At 41.4% G+C, this 13,354-nt stretch overlaps 1 protein-coding gene across 3 annotated transcripts in view; it reads left to right on the forward strand.

Moving 5' to 3' along the window:
• Positions 1-13,354, forward strand: part of KAT2B (lysine acetyltransferase 2B) — a 99,033-nt gene that overhangs the window by 63,327 nt on the left and 22,352 nt on the right. For all 3 annotated transcript variants that reach the window (XM_064588496.1, XM_045903871.3, XM_045903872.3), the window contains 5 exons: positions 938-1,044; positions 5,174-5,299; positions 7,584-7,720; positions 10,538-10,746; positions 12,020-12,146. In XM_064588496.1, the coding sequence (XP_064444566.1) occupies positions 938-1,044; positions 5,174-5,299; positions 7,584-7,720; positions 10,538-10,746; positions 12,020-12,146 (706 nt within the window). The remainder of the gene's footprint in view (positions 1-937; positions 1,045-5,173; positions 5,300-7,583; positions 7,721-10,537; positions 10,747-12,019; positions 12,147-13,354) is intronic.

The raw sequence follows: 13,354 nt of genomic DNA on the forward strand, positions 1-13,354 counted from the left end.
TTGTAGGAAGGTATTCCAGTACCAGATGTGTAGATTTGTGTTGGTATTTTAATCATAGTTCTTCAATTTTGGTGTACATAAGTCTAAGGTACCTCATCAAAATTTAGTTACCCAGGCCTGTTCTCATGGACTCCGATTGAGTAAGCCCAGGTAGGGCTTAGCTATCTATATTTCTAACAAGATCTATCTCCAGGTCATTTCTGTGGGGGGCCCCCAAACTTTGAGATCCATTTGGTTTATAACATGACAAGAAGTATAACATAGTAATCAGTCACATTCTAATCCTAGCCCTGCAATTTACTAATTGTGGAACTTTGTGCTAGTTATATAATATCTGTGCTTTAAGTTTTTTCTTCTGTAAAATGGGTATAATAATGGATTCCATTTCATAGGTTTGTTAGGAAGATCACCTGAGTGAATAATACATCAAACACTTAGAACAGGGTTTGTCTGTAAGAGTTATATATGTCTGACAATAAAAATAAAATATGTCACTCATTGGGTTGATGTGAGGATTCGATAAGAAGTTTATAGAATAGTGCAGACACATGGCAAGCACTTGATAACTATTAGCTATTGCGATGGATAATGACAGTGGTAATGACAGCTACGTAGATGGTGGAAATCTTGCTCTGAGGCTGAGGAATGCTCAGTGGAATGCATTCCTACTGATAGAACACGCTGTGCAGTCTATGTTGTGTCAGTCCATGCAGAATCAAAAGAGAGTAAATTTGTAGAAATGAATTTCTTTATTTGAATATACCGGGAGCATCCACAAATCATCAATTGAATCATAATTCACAAGCGTATTTCTGAGTTGAAAGTGAGATGCTGATGGTGGGGTGCTTGCCACAGATGGTTAGGGCTTTCATCCCTCTGGTAATAGTTTTTTTTATTATTTTTTTTATCTTACTGTTGCTTTTACTCTTATGCCTAGGTTTCTGTCCATGTTAGAAGAAGAAGTTTATAGTCAAAACTCTCCTATCTGGGATCAGGATTTTCTCTCAGCCTCTTCCAGAACCAGCCAGCTAGGAATCCAAACAGGTAAATTTCTTTTTGCATAAATCCGAGATCAGGAAGTGTTAGTCACAGCTCACTCTGCATTTATTTGTGTTTTTCATTAAAAAATTGAAGAACAGAGCCAGCAAAAAAATAACACTTTGGCAAGTCTTGCATCTGCATCTCTGTTAATGAGGAGAGCAGGTGCAAATCAGTTAAAACCACTCCCCCTTGTACTGTTGGGTTTGCTTAGCTTGCACATTACGATTTTATATGAGATGTAAAATACCACACAGCTCAGCTCTGTAGTCAAATGCTGGCTCTTTTTTAAAGACACTTAAGGTCTCGGTCCATGGCCAGATATGCCCAGGAATCAATTCTTGGTTTGCTTTCTGACTCTGTGATGTCTGTTGGTGCATCAGGTTACGCTCATGGATGAAGGTAGGGTGGTAAGTGGAGAAGAGCAGGCTTGATTCTTCGGTCATGAAGTACTTCCCAGTGGGGCCAGGCGCACCCTTGGCATTGCCTTGAGTGGCATCAGCTGGTATTTTATGATGAAGGAAGAGACTTGTGACTTCTGGAGTCACACTGATCCCAGAGAGAGGATCTGAATTGCTGCCTTTAACACTAGGAAGACTCTGGAGAAGTTTAGCAAGAGATGCCAAAGCAGTCATTTATATGTGGCCATGGGGAGAGAGAATGCAGAATTTTGATGTCAGAGTTTTTAGTATATCTAGCTCAGTGTGTAGTATTTTTGCATCCAGCAAAAAAAAATTTTACGCACAGTAGAAGTCACCTTCTTGAGTATATGGTTCCGTGAGTTTTGACAAACACATGCAGTTGTATAACCACTGGTACCATCAAAATACAGAACAGTGGCTTCACCCCAGGAAACTCCTTTGTAACCCTCTGTAGTCCATTCATTGCCCTACTTCCAGCCTTGGCAGCCACTGATTTGTTTTTTGTTCCTGGAGTCTGCCTTTTCTAGAATGTCATATGAATGGAATCATATGGTACACCATTTTCTGAGTCTGACTTCTTTCACTCAGCATGATGCATTTGAGAAGGTGATTAGAATTTTTTTTTTTTCGGGGTGCCTGGGTGGCTCAGTCGTTAGGCGTCTGCCTTCAGCTCAGGTCATGGTCCCAGGGTCCTGGGATCGAGCCCCGCATTGAGCTCCCTGCTCGGCGGGAGGCTTGCTTCTCCCTCTCCCACTCCCCCTGCTTGTGTTCCCCCTCTCGCTGTCTCTCTCTCGCTGTCAAATAAATAAAATATTAAAAATAAATAAATAATTTTTTTTTTTTTTTTCATCTAGAGCCCAAGTTTGGATGTAAACATAATTAAATCCCTATAAAGCAGAGTACTTAGGGAATGAGGTAGTTTGGTTTGGATCAGATCCTTTTTGTTTGAACTCTTGTTTTTACAGACTTGAGTTTTAGTGTTTACAGGACATATTCTCTGTGGTGGCTGGGCATATTCTCTGCATTGCTCTCTCTGTCCCCGTGCTGTTCACTTTATCTTTGTCTTTATCTCATCTGATTTTCAAATGGCATCTCTCCCACAAACCCTTTCCTTATTCTTCCCATGCCTTCCAGCAAGGACTGGATCTCTTTTCTTCCAGACTTTCACAGAACCTTGAATATATCTATCTTTGGTTCTCTAACTTGGTTGCCCAGTGGCGTCACCCGGGGTGATTTAAAATAATACTGATTTCTGAGGCTTTTCTCGAGAGAGTGATATAATTGGTCTTGCCTGGACATTGAGACTTTTTAAAAGCTGCCCAGGTGATTGTGATGTGCAGCAATATTTGAGAAGTGCTGTGTCATACAGCACTTAACTCGTGCTATCCTAACCCCGTTTTTCTTTAAGTCTTCTGTCTCCTCTGAGTGTGAGTCCAGGGTGGTGAGAGACTGTTTTGCCGCAATAATAATAATAATAATAATAATAATAATAATAATAATAATAACATACATCCATTAAGTGCTTGCCTATGAAGTCTGCTTCATATTAAAGCCTTAGCACAAACCCTGAGAAGTTGGTATTATTGTCCCCTTTATGCAGATGAGAAATAGAGACTGAGAGAGGAGCACCAAGTTGGCCCACATCAGAGCTGTGGAATTCCTTAACTGCTTCCCTGTAGGAAGAGCCAGACTCTGGCCAGTAGCACGTGCCACTGCTTTGGTATGTGCTGCAGATGTGCAGGCAGATGCTTGTGGGAGGAATGAGTGAAGAACACAGCTTCCTCCTACGGGCAGGGAGACACCAAAGCTGACAACCAGAGTTGGCAACAGGGTCAACTTCGTTCTTTTCTGGAGGGCCTTCCCGAGAGGATTCCTCTCTTTGTGAAAACTTCCCTTGACCCTTGCCTGCTCAAAATGCCTCCCAGTCTGTTCAGCTTCCAGTGCATTCTGTGCCTTAGCGCAGGATGGAGAAGATGGGCGTTGTCTCTGACTCTCGGGATTCCACATTTGTTTCTGTGACTAAGGTTGTAACCCGGTTGAGCTGTATTGTCCTCTGTAGTATTACCCAAAGCTGTCAGAAGCAGGCTGCCTTCTCCTGTTCTCCTGTAATTGCAGTGTTTCTCTGCGGGGAAAGAAGAGTGTAATCATCTACTTAATTGGCATGTCTACACAGCTCTGCAGCTGTGATACATGACATTCATAAGGATGGCTCGCAAGTTGTGCAAGATACTCAGATGTCTTCAGAGTCACCGGAGCTTCCTCTTTGTGTGGAATCACTCCAGTGCACTTTGAGGTTCAGAAGGCCTGTTTCCTGGAAGCAAAGCCATGTAGCCTGGCACTTGAGTATATTCTGAGCGCTATGGATTGGTGTCTCTCTGTTGCTCCATTAACTTACTCCATCACTTTGTTGGCCGTTCGGAACGTCCTCTGGGGACTGAACTGTGGCTGCATTGAAACTTAGTTGAACATTCTCTCTGGGCATCTGGCTGCCCTGCCGTACTCTGTCCTGTACATGACCAGTGCCACTGAGGACGTCTTGTGTCCTTCATCTGCTCTCACCCCACTAGCTAAAATCAGCAGCATACTAGCGAAGCGACATCCTATTCTTACAATGGCTTTATAAAAGAAAACAAAACAGAAAAGTTTTTGATTTGTAGATACTCTCAAACTTACAGAAAAGTTACAAGAATAGGACAAAGAAATCTTGCATACTGCATAGCCTTTGCCCAGATTCGCTACTTGTTAACATTTGGCCATATTTGCTTTATCTCCTCCTCTCTCTCTCTCTTTTTTTTTTCCTAAACTATTGGAAAGTTGCAAACATCATGCCCCTTTACTGAGCTCAGTGGTTATCTCCCAAGAACAAGGACATTCTCTTAATTCACAACAGTACAGTTATCAAAATAGGGAATTTAAGCTTGATGCAATATTATTATCTAATCTGTAGACTATTTTCCATTGTGCCTTTTATCTCAGACATGTGGTTTATAGAATTTTTGTGCCCCATCAGGAGGCACATGATGTTGGCCTCTCTCCTTGTTGTCGGGATAAGCTTGATCACTTGGTGACGGGAGTGTTTACATGATTTCTCCACTGTAGTGTTACCATTTTTCCTTTTGCAATAAAAGAAGTGTTTTTGTGGAGAGATACTTTGAAATTATCCTGTCTTCATCAAAATTATACTCCCAAGGTTTAGCCTGCACAGAAAATTCTTCCCTGAATCAATTATTACATGCTGGCTGCCAAAATTTGTTGTTGTTGTTTTGTTTTGTTTTTTCCCTCCCCAACATCCATCATTCCTTCCTTTTTATTTATTGGTATTCTCCTGTAAGGAAGACTTTCACCTTCTGCCCACTTATTTATTATTTTATCAATGTGGACTCAGATATCCTTACTGTATTCAATAGGCTATAATCTGTTACTTAATTATCATGCTCACATTGGCCCTATGGCTTTTATTTTATTATTTTAATCAATTTTTAAAAGATTTTATTTTTAAGTAATCTCTACACCCAGTGTGGGGCTTGAACTTAAAACCCCAAGATCAAGAATCCCATGCTCCATCCTCTGAGCCAGGTGCCCCTGCATGGCTTTTATTTTGAAGATGACTTTGTTGTGGTATTGGGCAGGAATGGGATGGTTGCATGTGCACGTGGTTCCTTATTGCCTAAGGAAGGAGTCACCTAATACCTTTTTTTTCTTTTTGGGGCCAGTTATCAGTCCACCTCCTGTAGCTGGGACCATTTCATATAATTCAAACTCATCTTCCCTTGAGCAACCTAATGGAGGGAGCACCAGTCCTTCCTGCAAAGGCTCTTCTGGGCTTGAGGCAAACCCAGGTAAGCTCTTAAGGGGGCATAAGAGAAGGCTATGATTTGCCGTAGAAGTTCTGTTATCTGAGGAGTGCCAGAGGTAGATTTACTACAACTTGTGCACATCCAGGATTTTAATGGCTGGAAATCACTTTGAGCTGTATTGGTTAGTTATTCCTGTGTAACAAAGCAATCAAAAATGCAGAGTCTTAAAACCATAATCATTTATTATCATAGCTCACTCATTCTGTGTTTCCTGGAAGGTGGCTGATCTCAGCCAACCTCATTCAGTCTTTGCTAGGCTTGCTCATGAGTCTACCTGTTGACCTGGGGCTCTGTCCTGGGCTTGGCCAGAACACTTAAGCTGGAGCATCGCTGTTCCATATATTTCTCATCCTCCTCCTGGGATCACTGGGCTTCTTTTCTTTTTTCTTGGGGCAGAATATGTCCTTCTGACGATGATAGAAGTGCCAGAGAACAAGTAGAAATACATACAGTTTCTTGAAGCCTAGACTCAGAACTGGTATACCATCACTCCTGCCTTATTTTGTCATCTAAGGCCAATTACATGGTCAAACTCAGAGTCGAGGGGTGGAGAAATGTACTCCACTTCTTTTGTAAGAACCACAAAGTCACATGGCAGAGTGTGGATACCAGGAGGGTAAAGAATTTGGCCACTAATGTAATCAGTCATGCAGGCAAAAAAACATGTCTTAATCCTACAGGCATTTCACAGTTATAGAATGTTTGGAAGGTTGCATTTCTGTCCACGGGCTTGACATCAAACAAATCTGGGATATGACCAAAGTTTGACATTAAAGAAGTGGCATAAAAGAGGGAAAGAAGAAAATTTTAAGTGTAGGACCACATATTTAATATATGTGCCACCATTTACTCTCTGTTACTTCCAAGGGTGACATCACTGATCAGTCCCAAAACTCTTTGCCAGTGAGCTTGGATGTAGCCTCAGATACTTTCTTATCATAACACTATTAGCAATTTATCACGTTTGGGGCATATTAGTTATAAACCTCAGCTACAGAATAAGTAGTTCATAGCATTACTCTTGGGGAATTGTGGAACTTGAAGGCTTCTTGGTCAAATGACTGAAAATATTCTCACCTTTAATAACAACTAAAGTTATAAAAACAAGAACTCAACAAAAGCCATTTAGTAAGTGACACATAATGTTTATGGAAGCATCTCATGCAGACAAGATACTTTACCTTGTTCTGTTCCTTTAACTAAAGATGGTGAGAATGATCTATGGACATGTGCTTAGTGGGATTCAGACAGGAGGAATAATTAGATTTGAACACCTAATAAATTTTAATTATAAAAATAAATACATATTATGACAAGGAAAAAAAAAAGAAAGGAAAAGCCAAGCATGATAGTAGAAAGGACAAAAAGCCACCATGTAATCTAAGGAGAAAAATGGGAGAAAGTTTTGTCTTTGCATGGCCTTTCCCAGCATGTGACATGTTGAGAATGGCCCAGCTCACTTTCTGAGGTATCATTTTATGGCAAAAAAGCATTGTGAGAGGAAAAGAGGGTTATTTTATAATGAAAAAATTAAATTCACTGGCAAAATGAAACATTTCATTTGTGTATTTCAAGTCTATATAGACATATATATAATATATCTATACATACACACACGTACACATACGTGAAAGAGATTCGACAGAACCACAAAGAGAAATAACCTAATCAACCAATAGTTGAAGGCTTAAAGCAACATTTCTGAGTAATTCATAGTTCAAGTGGACAAAGCTATCGTTAAGGATATAGAAGCCCTGAAAACACAATCAGTAAGCTTAATCTAATGGATGTACAGAGATCATTACTCCTGAAGTCAGAAAATACACATTATTTTCACGAAGACACAACACATTTACACATAATTGGTAGTATTTTACACTCGAAGGTAAGATTCAGAAATTTTTGATGTTTTATCATACAGACCATGTTCTTTGACCGCAAAGGGACTAAATTTAGAGATTAATAACCATGATAACTAAAATCACCCCTTGCATTTGCAAATGAACAAATACATGCCTTCATAATTCATATAGCAAGTTAAAAAATTATCATAGAAAATATTCAGAATGGATCTGTGGTTGGCAGTTACTGTGACCTCCTCCCTTCTCTTTCCCGTCTTCCATTGCCACCCCTCCCATGGGTAAATGGAGAGTTGACTTCCATGCCCATCAGTGTTCACAGAAAATTAATTGGATTAGTTGGCATGTATTACCTGCTTTGTGTTTAAGATCATCCATTGTTTGCCCTTTTATTTTGATCATCACAGGAGAAAAGAGGAAAATGAATGACTCTCATGCCTTGGAGGAGGCCAAGAAACCCCGAGTTATGGGGGATATTCCAATGGAATTAATTGACGAGGTCATGTCTACCATCACAGACCCTGCAGCAATGCTTGGACCAGAGGTCAGCAGGGTAAACCAGAGCAGCCCAGCCACCTGGTAGACCCCTTTCATTTTCCTGGCCACTCCAGCTGTTAGAAATGGGGGTGGTATCATTGAGAGATAGCGTGTTAATGCTATGCTGGTTTGCATTTAACCAGGTGGTCAGGGTGTGGAGGGTAAGACAAGCTGCTGGCGATGTGATTCCCTTTGATGAATATCACATTACAGGGAAACATACTAATAATCTCACACAGTTGAAAGCATTCCCACCTCCCTCAGCTCTTTATCTTAAAATATTTAAATCCTCATAAATGTTAGAAACATTTCATGATAGAGAACCATAGTTTCTTTTTTTTTTTTTAAAGATTTTATTTATTTATTAGAGAGACAGAGATAGCGACAGAGATCACAATTGGGGAGGAGAGGGAGAAGGAGAGGCAGGCTCCCCACTGAGCTGGGAGCCCAATGCAGGGCTTGGTCCCAGGACCCGGGGATCATGATATGAGCCGAAGGCAGACACTTAACTGACTGAGCCACCCAGGTTCCCCTGAGATCCATAGCTTCTTTATTTAGATTCACCAATTGTTAACATGTCACACTTGCATTACCTCTGTCTCTCTCTCCTATGAACCATTTGGAACCATTTCAGAATACAATATAGATGTCACAACATTTCACCTCTATATTTACTCTTTTACATTACCACTATGTAGTTACCATTATCAGAAAATTTAGCTAGGTTATATTTTCTAATATATGGATTGGCAAACTACAGCCAAATCTGGCCCACTGGCTGTTTTTGTAAATAAAGTATTATTGAAACATATTGTCTTTATCTGCCTTGCACTACAAGAGCAGATTTGAATAATTAAGACAGGTGATCTATGACCTGCAAAGCCTAAAATACTTGTATCTGACCCCTTTATAAGAAAGTTTGCTGACCCCTGGCCTAATGTATAGAGAGCCCGTATCTGAATTCCCCATATAACCTATTATGTCCTTAGAATATTTGTTCCTGTTGTTGAAGGGTCAGTCAGGGATCATGAATTGCATTTAGGTTCTTTCTCATCATCTCTTTAGTCTCCTTCAATCTAGAACAGTTCCCCAGTCCTTTTTTTTTTTTTTTTTTATGGCAGTGCCGTTGTTGAAGAATCCTGCTCACTAGTTTTGTATAACAACCCCCTTTTAGATTTGTCTATTTACTCGTGATTGGATTTAAGTAAAGCAGTTTTGGAAAAGTTCTGTTATCTCATTGCATTACATCCAGGGGCAAGGCAGTTTAAGATGTTTCTGGGGCACCTGCGTGGCTCAGTCAGTTAAGCTCCGGGGTTGTGGGTTCAAGCCCTGTGTTGGGCTCCACGCTGGGCTTGGACCCTACTTTAAAAAAAAAAAGACATTTCTGACGGCTTCCAGGAAATGAAGAAATGGCTTGGAGATTATTTTGTAAAGTATCTTTTAAAGTTTTTTTGGTGTGGCTCTGCTACATCAGTTTTTAATTTGTCATGTTTCCTGAGATGTTTATTTTATGGTATTGGGGATAATTCAGAGAACTGGGATGTTTTAAGAGGAATAATCTCATTGTAAGATTATTCTTCCCATTTCCTGTTAGCTATCCAGTCCTGGTATCTAATACTATACCTTTTGTGTACTTGTCTTTCAAGGATTTAGTAACTTCACAGATTAGTTTAGCTCAGTTTTTTCCAGCTGTGAAGGGTGGATGTTATCACACATTTCAAAATTTGTTGGGTGGATTTGATAGTGTATTGGAGTTGGCTTGTACAACATGCACAAGGCAGTTGTTAAATTTTCAAGAATTTTGTAAGCTGGGTGTTAAATATGTTGGTAGCTTGAAATTGACTGCAGTTGCACCTGGTCACCTGGGAAGCCAGCTGCAGACCAGTGGGATGAGCAGGTGCTACCATTTGGGGCTTTTCTTCCCTGGGGAACTGTTGGCTTGAACATTTCCCTGCACACCTCTGGGTGGATTAAATAGGGCGGAGAACATAAAGGGCTGGCACAGGGCTGTGCTGCCAGCTGCGGTTGAGAGTGGGTTAGCAGATACCCTCAGAACAGATACCCAACACACTGTCCTCCAGAAAGAGGTGCTGATGCCATAAACGTGACTGTCACTGTTGGGACTGTGATGGGAATTTTGGGGATCGGTTATTCCGAGGCTCCTGTAAAGCTTAGCCAGATGGGATTCCTCCAAACCGGGGGTTAGCACACAGGCCAAATCTGGTCTGCTCTACCACCGCCCTCTTTTAAATAATGTTTTATTGGAACGTTACTACATCTGTCTATCTATCTATCTATCTATCTATCTATCTCTCGATCTATTTATTTATGAGAGAGAAGATGCATAAGTGGGGGGGAGGGGCAGAGGGAGAGAATCCCCAAGCCTACTCCCCACTGAGCACAGAGTTCCATGTGGAGCCCTGAGAGCATGACTTGAGCCAAAATCAAGAGTTAGACACCTAACCAACTGAGCCTCTCAGGCTCCGCCCCCCCATCCGTTTATGTATGTCTGTGTCTGCTTTCACACTACAACAGTGTTGACTAGTTGCCACAGAGACCTTATATTTACTATATGGCACTTCACAGGAAGGTTTGATGGCTCCCAATCTACGCCAAATATCCATGTACACATAACAATACTCTAATCTCTCAAAATGCTTTACCTCTCTTTTCCATTTTGTTTTTGTAACTTGTTTATGTTGTTTGGGTCCCTGAAAATCCACAAATGTGTATCTTATTAGAACAAATAAGAGAAGCATGGAGAAGTCACATCCCCATTGTCTTAAGAGAAGAGTTCTGTGTAATTTTTTCCTGTCTCCTGCAGACCAATTTACTGTCAGCACATTCAGCCAGGGACGAAGCAGCAAGGCTGGAAGAGCGCAGGGGTGTGATTGAATTTCACGTGGTCGGCAATTCCCTAAACCAGAAACCCAACAAGAAGATTCTAATGTGGCTAGTCGGTCTTCAGAACGTGTTCTCACACCAGCTGCCCCGGATGCCAAAAGAATACATCACACGGCTTGTCTTTGACCCGTAAGTGGTACTGGGCTCTTCTTTCTTATTTCCTTTTTAAAATGAAAGAGGAACCACTCAGATAGTGGAAGTAAGCCAGAGTCAGCTACTGAATCCTGCTGCCTTTTGTCACGCTGGGGAATACAGAGCTACATCAAGATACTTGCCATGACTAAAAGCAGTAAGATGAATTTTTCAACAATTCATACATTTCTTTGTTAATAATAATGAAGCTCTATATTTTAAGTTGCTGGTGACTGTCCTATGGTTCATTCATTATAGCAGTGAAGAAATATAAGCACCAAGAAGATGTCCTACTTTTTCATAGTCAAAACATGCTTGAATTTGGCATCGTAACTAGGTACCACTGTTGCTGGGTCTTAACTTGGGGGAAAATTATTGGGATATCAGACAGGTACATTTGAAAATCCGTTGCTTTATTTATTTTTTTTTTTTTAAAGATTTTTTTTTTTTATTTATTTGAGAGAGAGAGAATGAGAGAAAGAGAGCATGAGAGGGAGGAGGGTCAGAGGGAGAAGCAGACTCCCCGCTGAGCAGGGAGCCCGATGCGGGACTCGATCCCGGGACTCCAGGATCATGACCTGAGCCGAAGGCAGTCGCTTAACCAACTGAGCCACCCAGGCGCCCGAAAATCCGTTGCTTTAAATAAAACCCAAACACCAGAAAACCTAAAGTTCTCTTAATTGAATGTACTTGAACGTATATAGCCTAGCAGCCTATGTGGAATGTGATCCCTGCATGTGACAATTCAGAGTGACGCCTGAGACAGAAGTTCCGACAGGATTCTGTAACGCAGGGTTTGGCAAATTGTACGTGTGGATTTTGTATTCTCTTCCATAATGTTTCTGTAATGTTTTTGAGTCAGAGTAAACCTTTCAGAAACATGTCCCACATTTGTCCATGACTTAGTGCTTTCCCTCCAAACCTGTGCCGTGGGTCCCTTGGCATTGAGTGTTCCACTGTTCAAGTACCAGTCGGCACCTGCACACATACTCTGTTCTTTACCTATAAACCTCAGACCCTTCCAAGGCGGCCGGCATTTTGTTGTGACGGAAGCCCCCATGAATGAAGTCTTGTGCAGGCGAGCTTGCTCTAAAAAGTCCACATTAAGAATGTTCTACCGAGATAGTGTCTAGATAAAGGAGGCTTCCATAGAAACTCAAGAAAAACACTCCCCTCCTTTCCTGTTCGGTTAATGAGGAACCCCCCCTCCCCAAAAGTATTTTTATATAACCAAAATAGGTAAAACTTTGCCATAATCTTATTGTTTCAGGAAACACAAAACCCTTGCCCTAATTAAAGATGGCCGTGTTATTGGTGGTATCTGTTTCCGTATGTTCCCATCCCAAGGATTCACAGAGATTGTTTTCTGTGCTGTAACCTCAAATGAGCAAGTCAAGGTAAGGGTAACCCAAGGTGTTAGAAGAAAAACAGAATGTGGTGCTTCTCACTAAAGCTGCGGAGCCTGGGCAGGTCTGTCTCTCTGTGCCACGTCCACAGAAAGTTTGAAGTGGGGTTCAGGACTTTCTGAGAAGAGTCCTCTTGCTGAAAATGTGCGTGCATGTGTGTGAAGAGAGCAAACGGTTCCACATCCCAATAGGTCAGATTCTACCACGGCTTTGTTGGGTCCTGGGGCAAGGTACAAGGACACCACACAGCCCCCAGTGCAACTGGAGGATAGTCTATGACAAGTGAAGGGAGGTTTGAAGATAAATTTCACTGTTCATTGTGAATTTAAACATGCACACGCATACACACACACAGCCGGTGACACTGACCCAGCAGAAAGGATACGGTGAGATGTGGGTCACATGACTTAGGTGGCTTACATTTAAGAAAGATGTCTTATGGCTGTGTCCTTAAAAGGCGGTCAAAGGCTAAAGAAATCCTATAAAGGACGTCATGAAAAATTTGAATCAATTTATGATTTAGTTTTAGAAGTATTCATGCAGGGTTTGGAATGTGGGTTTTTTTTCGTATGTGTGTGCGTCTGTGTGTCTACTTGACCTTCCCAGTTGTCCTTGTCACTGGTCCCTTCGTCCCCGGGAGCTGCAGCTGCAGCTGGTGTTGCAGTAGGACTGGAATAAAGTGTGGACTCTCTGTCGGCAGAAAGACCTCTGGTCTAGTGTCTCTTGTGTTTTCTGCTCTGCTGCCGCTTTTAGGAAAACAGAACCAGGAAAAATGTCTTTAAACCATTACTCATTTGGTATTTTGGGAAGCCTAAGTAGTGTCATGCAGAACCAGGGCAAACGGTGGAAAGATAAGTAGCTCAGGATTAGGTAGCTGCTGAGAAAAATGACCGGAAAGCCTAAGGTAGTGTTACCTAATGAAATATAATGCGACGTACGAATGGGAGCCATGCGTGTAATTTTAACTTTTCTAGGAGCTATGTTAAAAAAAAAAAAAAGGAAATGGGCAAAGTTAATTTTGAAAACCTATTTTATTTTACCCACCGTATCCAGAGAGGTGTCACTGCCTCAGCAGGTACTCCGTCAGGGCACAGAGGATTACTAATGAGACATTTTATACTGTTTTGTCTTCAGTCTCTGGAGTGTAGGGTGTGTTTTACACTTCAGCACATCTCAGCTTGAACTAGCCACGTTTCCGG

Source organism: Mirounga angustirostris, unplaced genomic scaffold (genome assembly GCF_029215605.1).
Source record: "Mirounga angustirostris isolate CCGP_5_RB_7025 unplaced genomic scaffold, mMirAng1.0.hap1 SCAF_1, whole genome shotgun sequence".
NCBI classification, from domain to species: Eukaryota; Metazoa; Chordata; class Mammalia; order Carnivora; family Phocidae; genus Mirounga; species Mirounga angustirostris.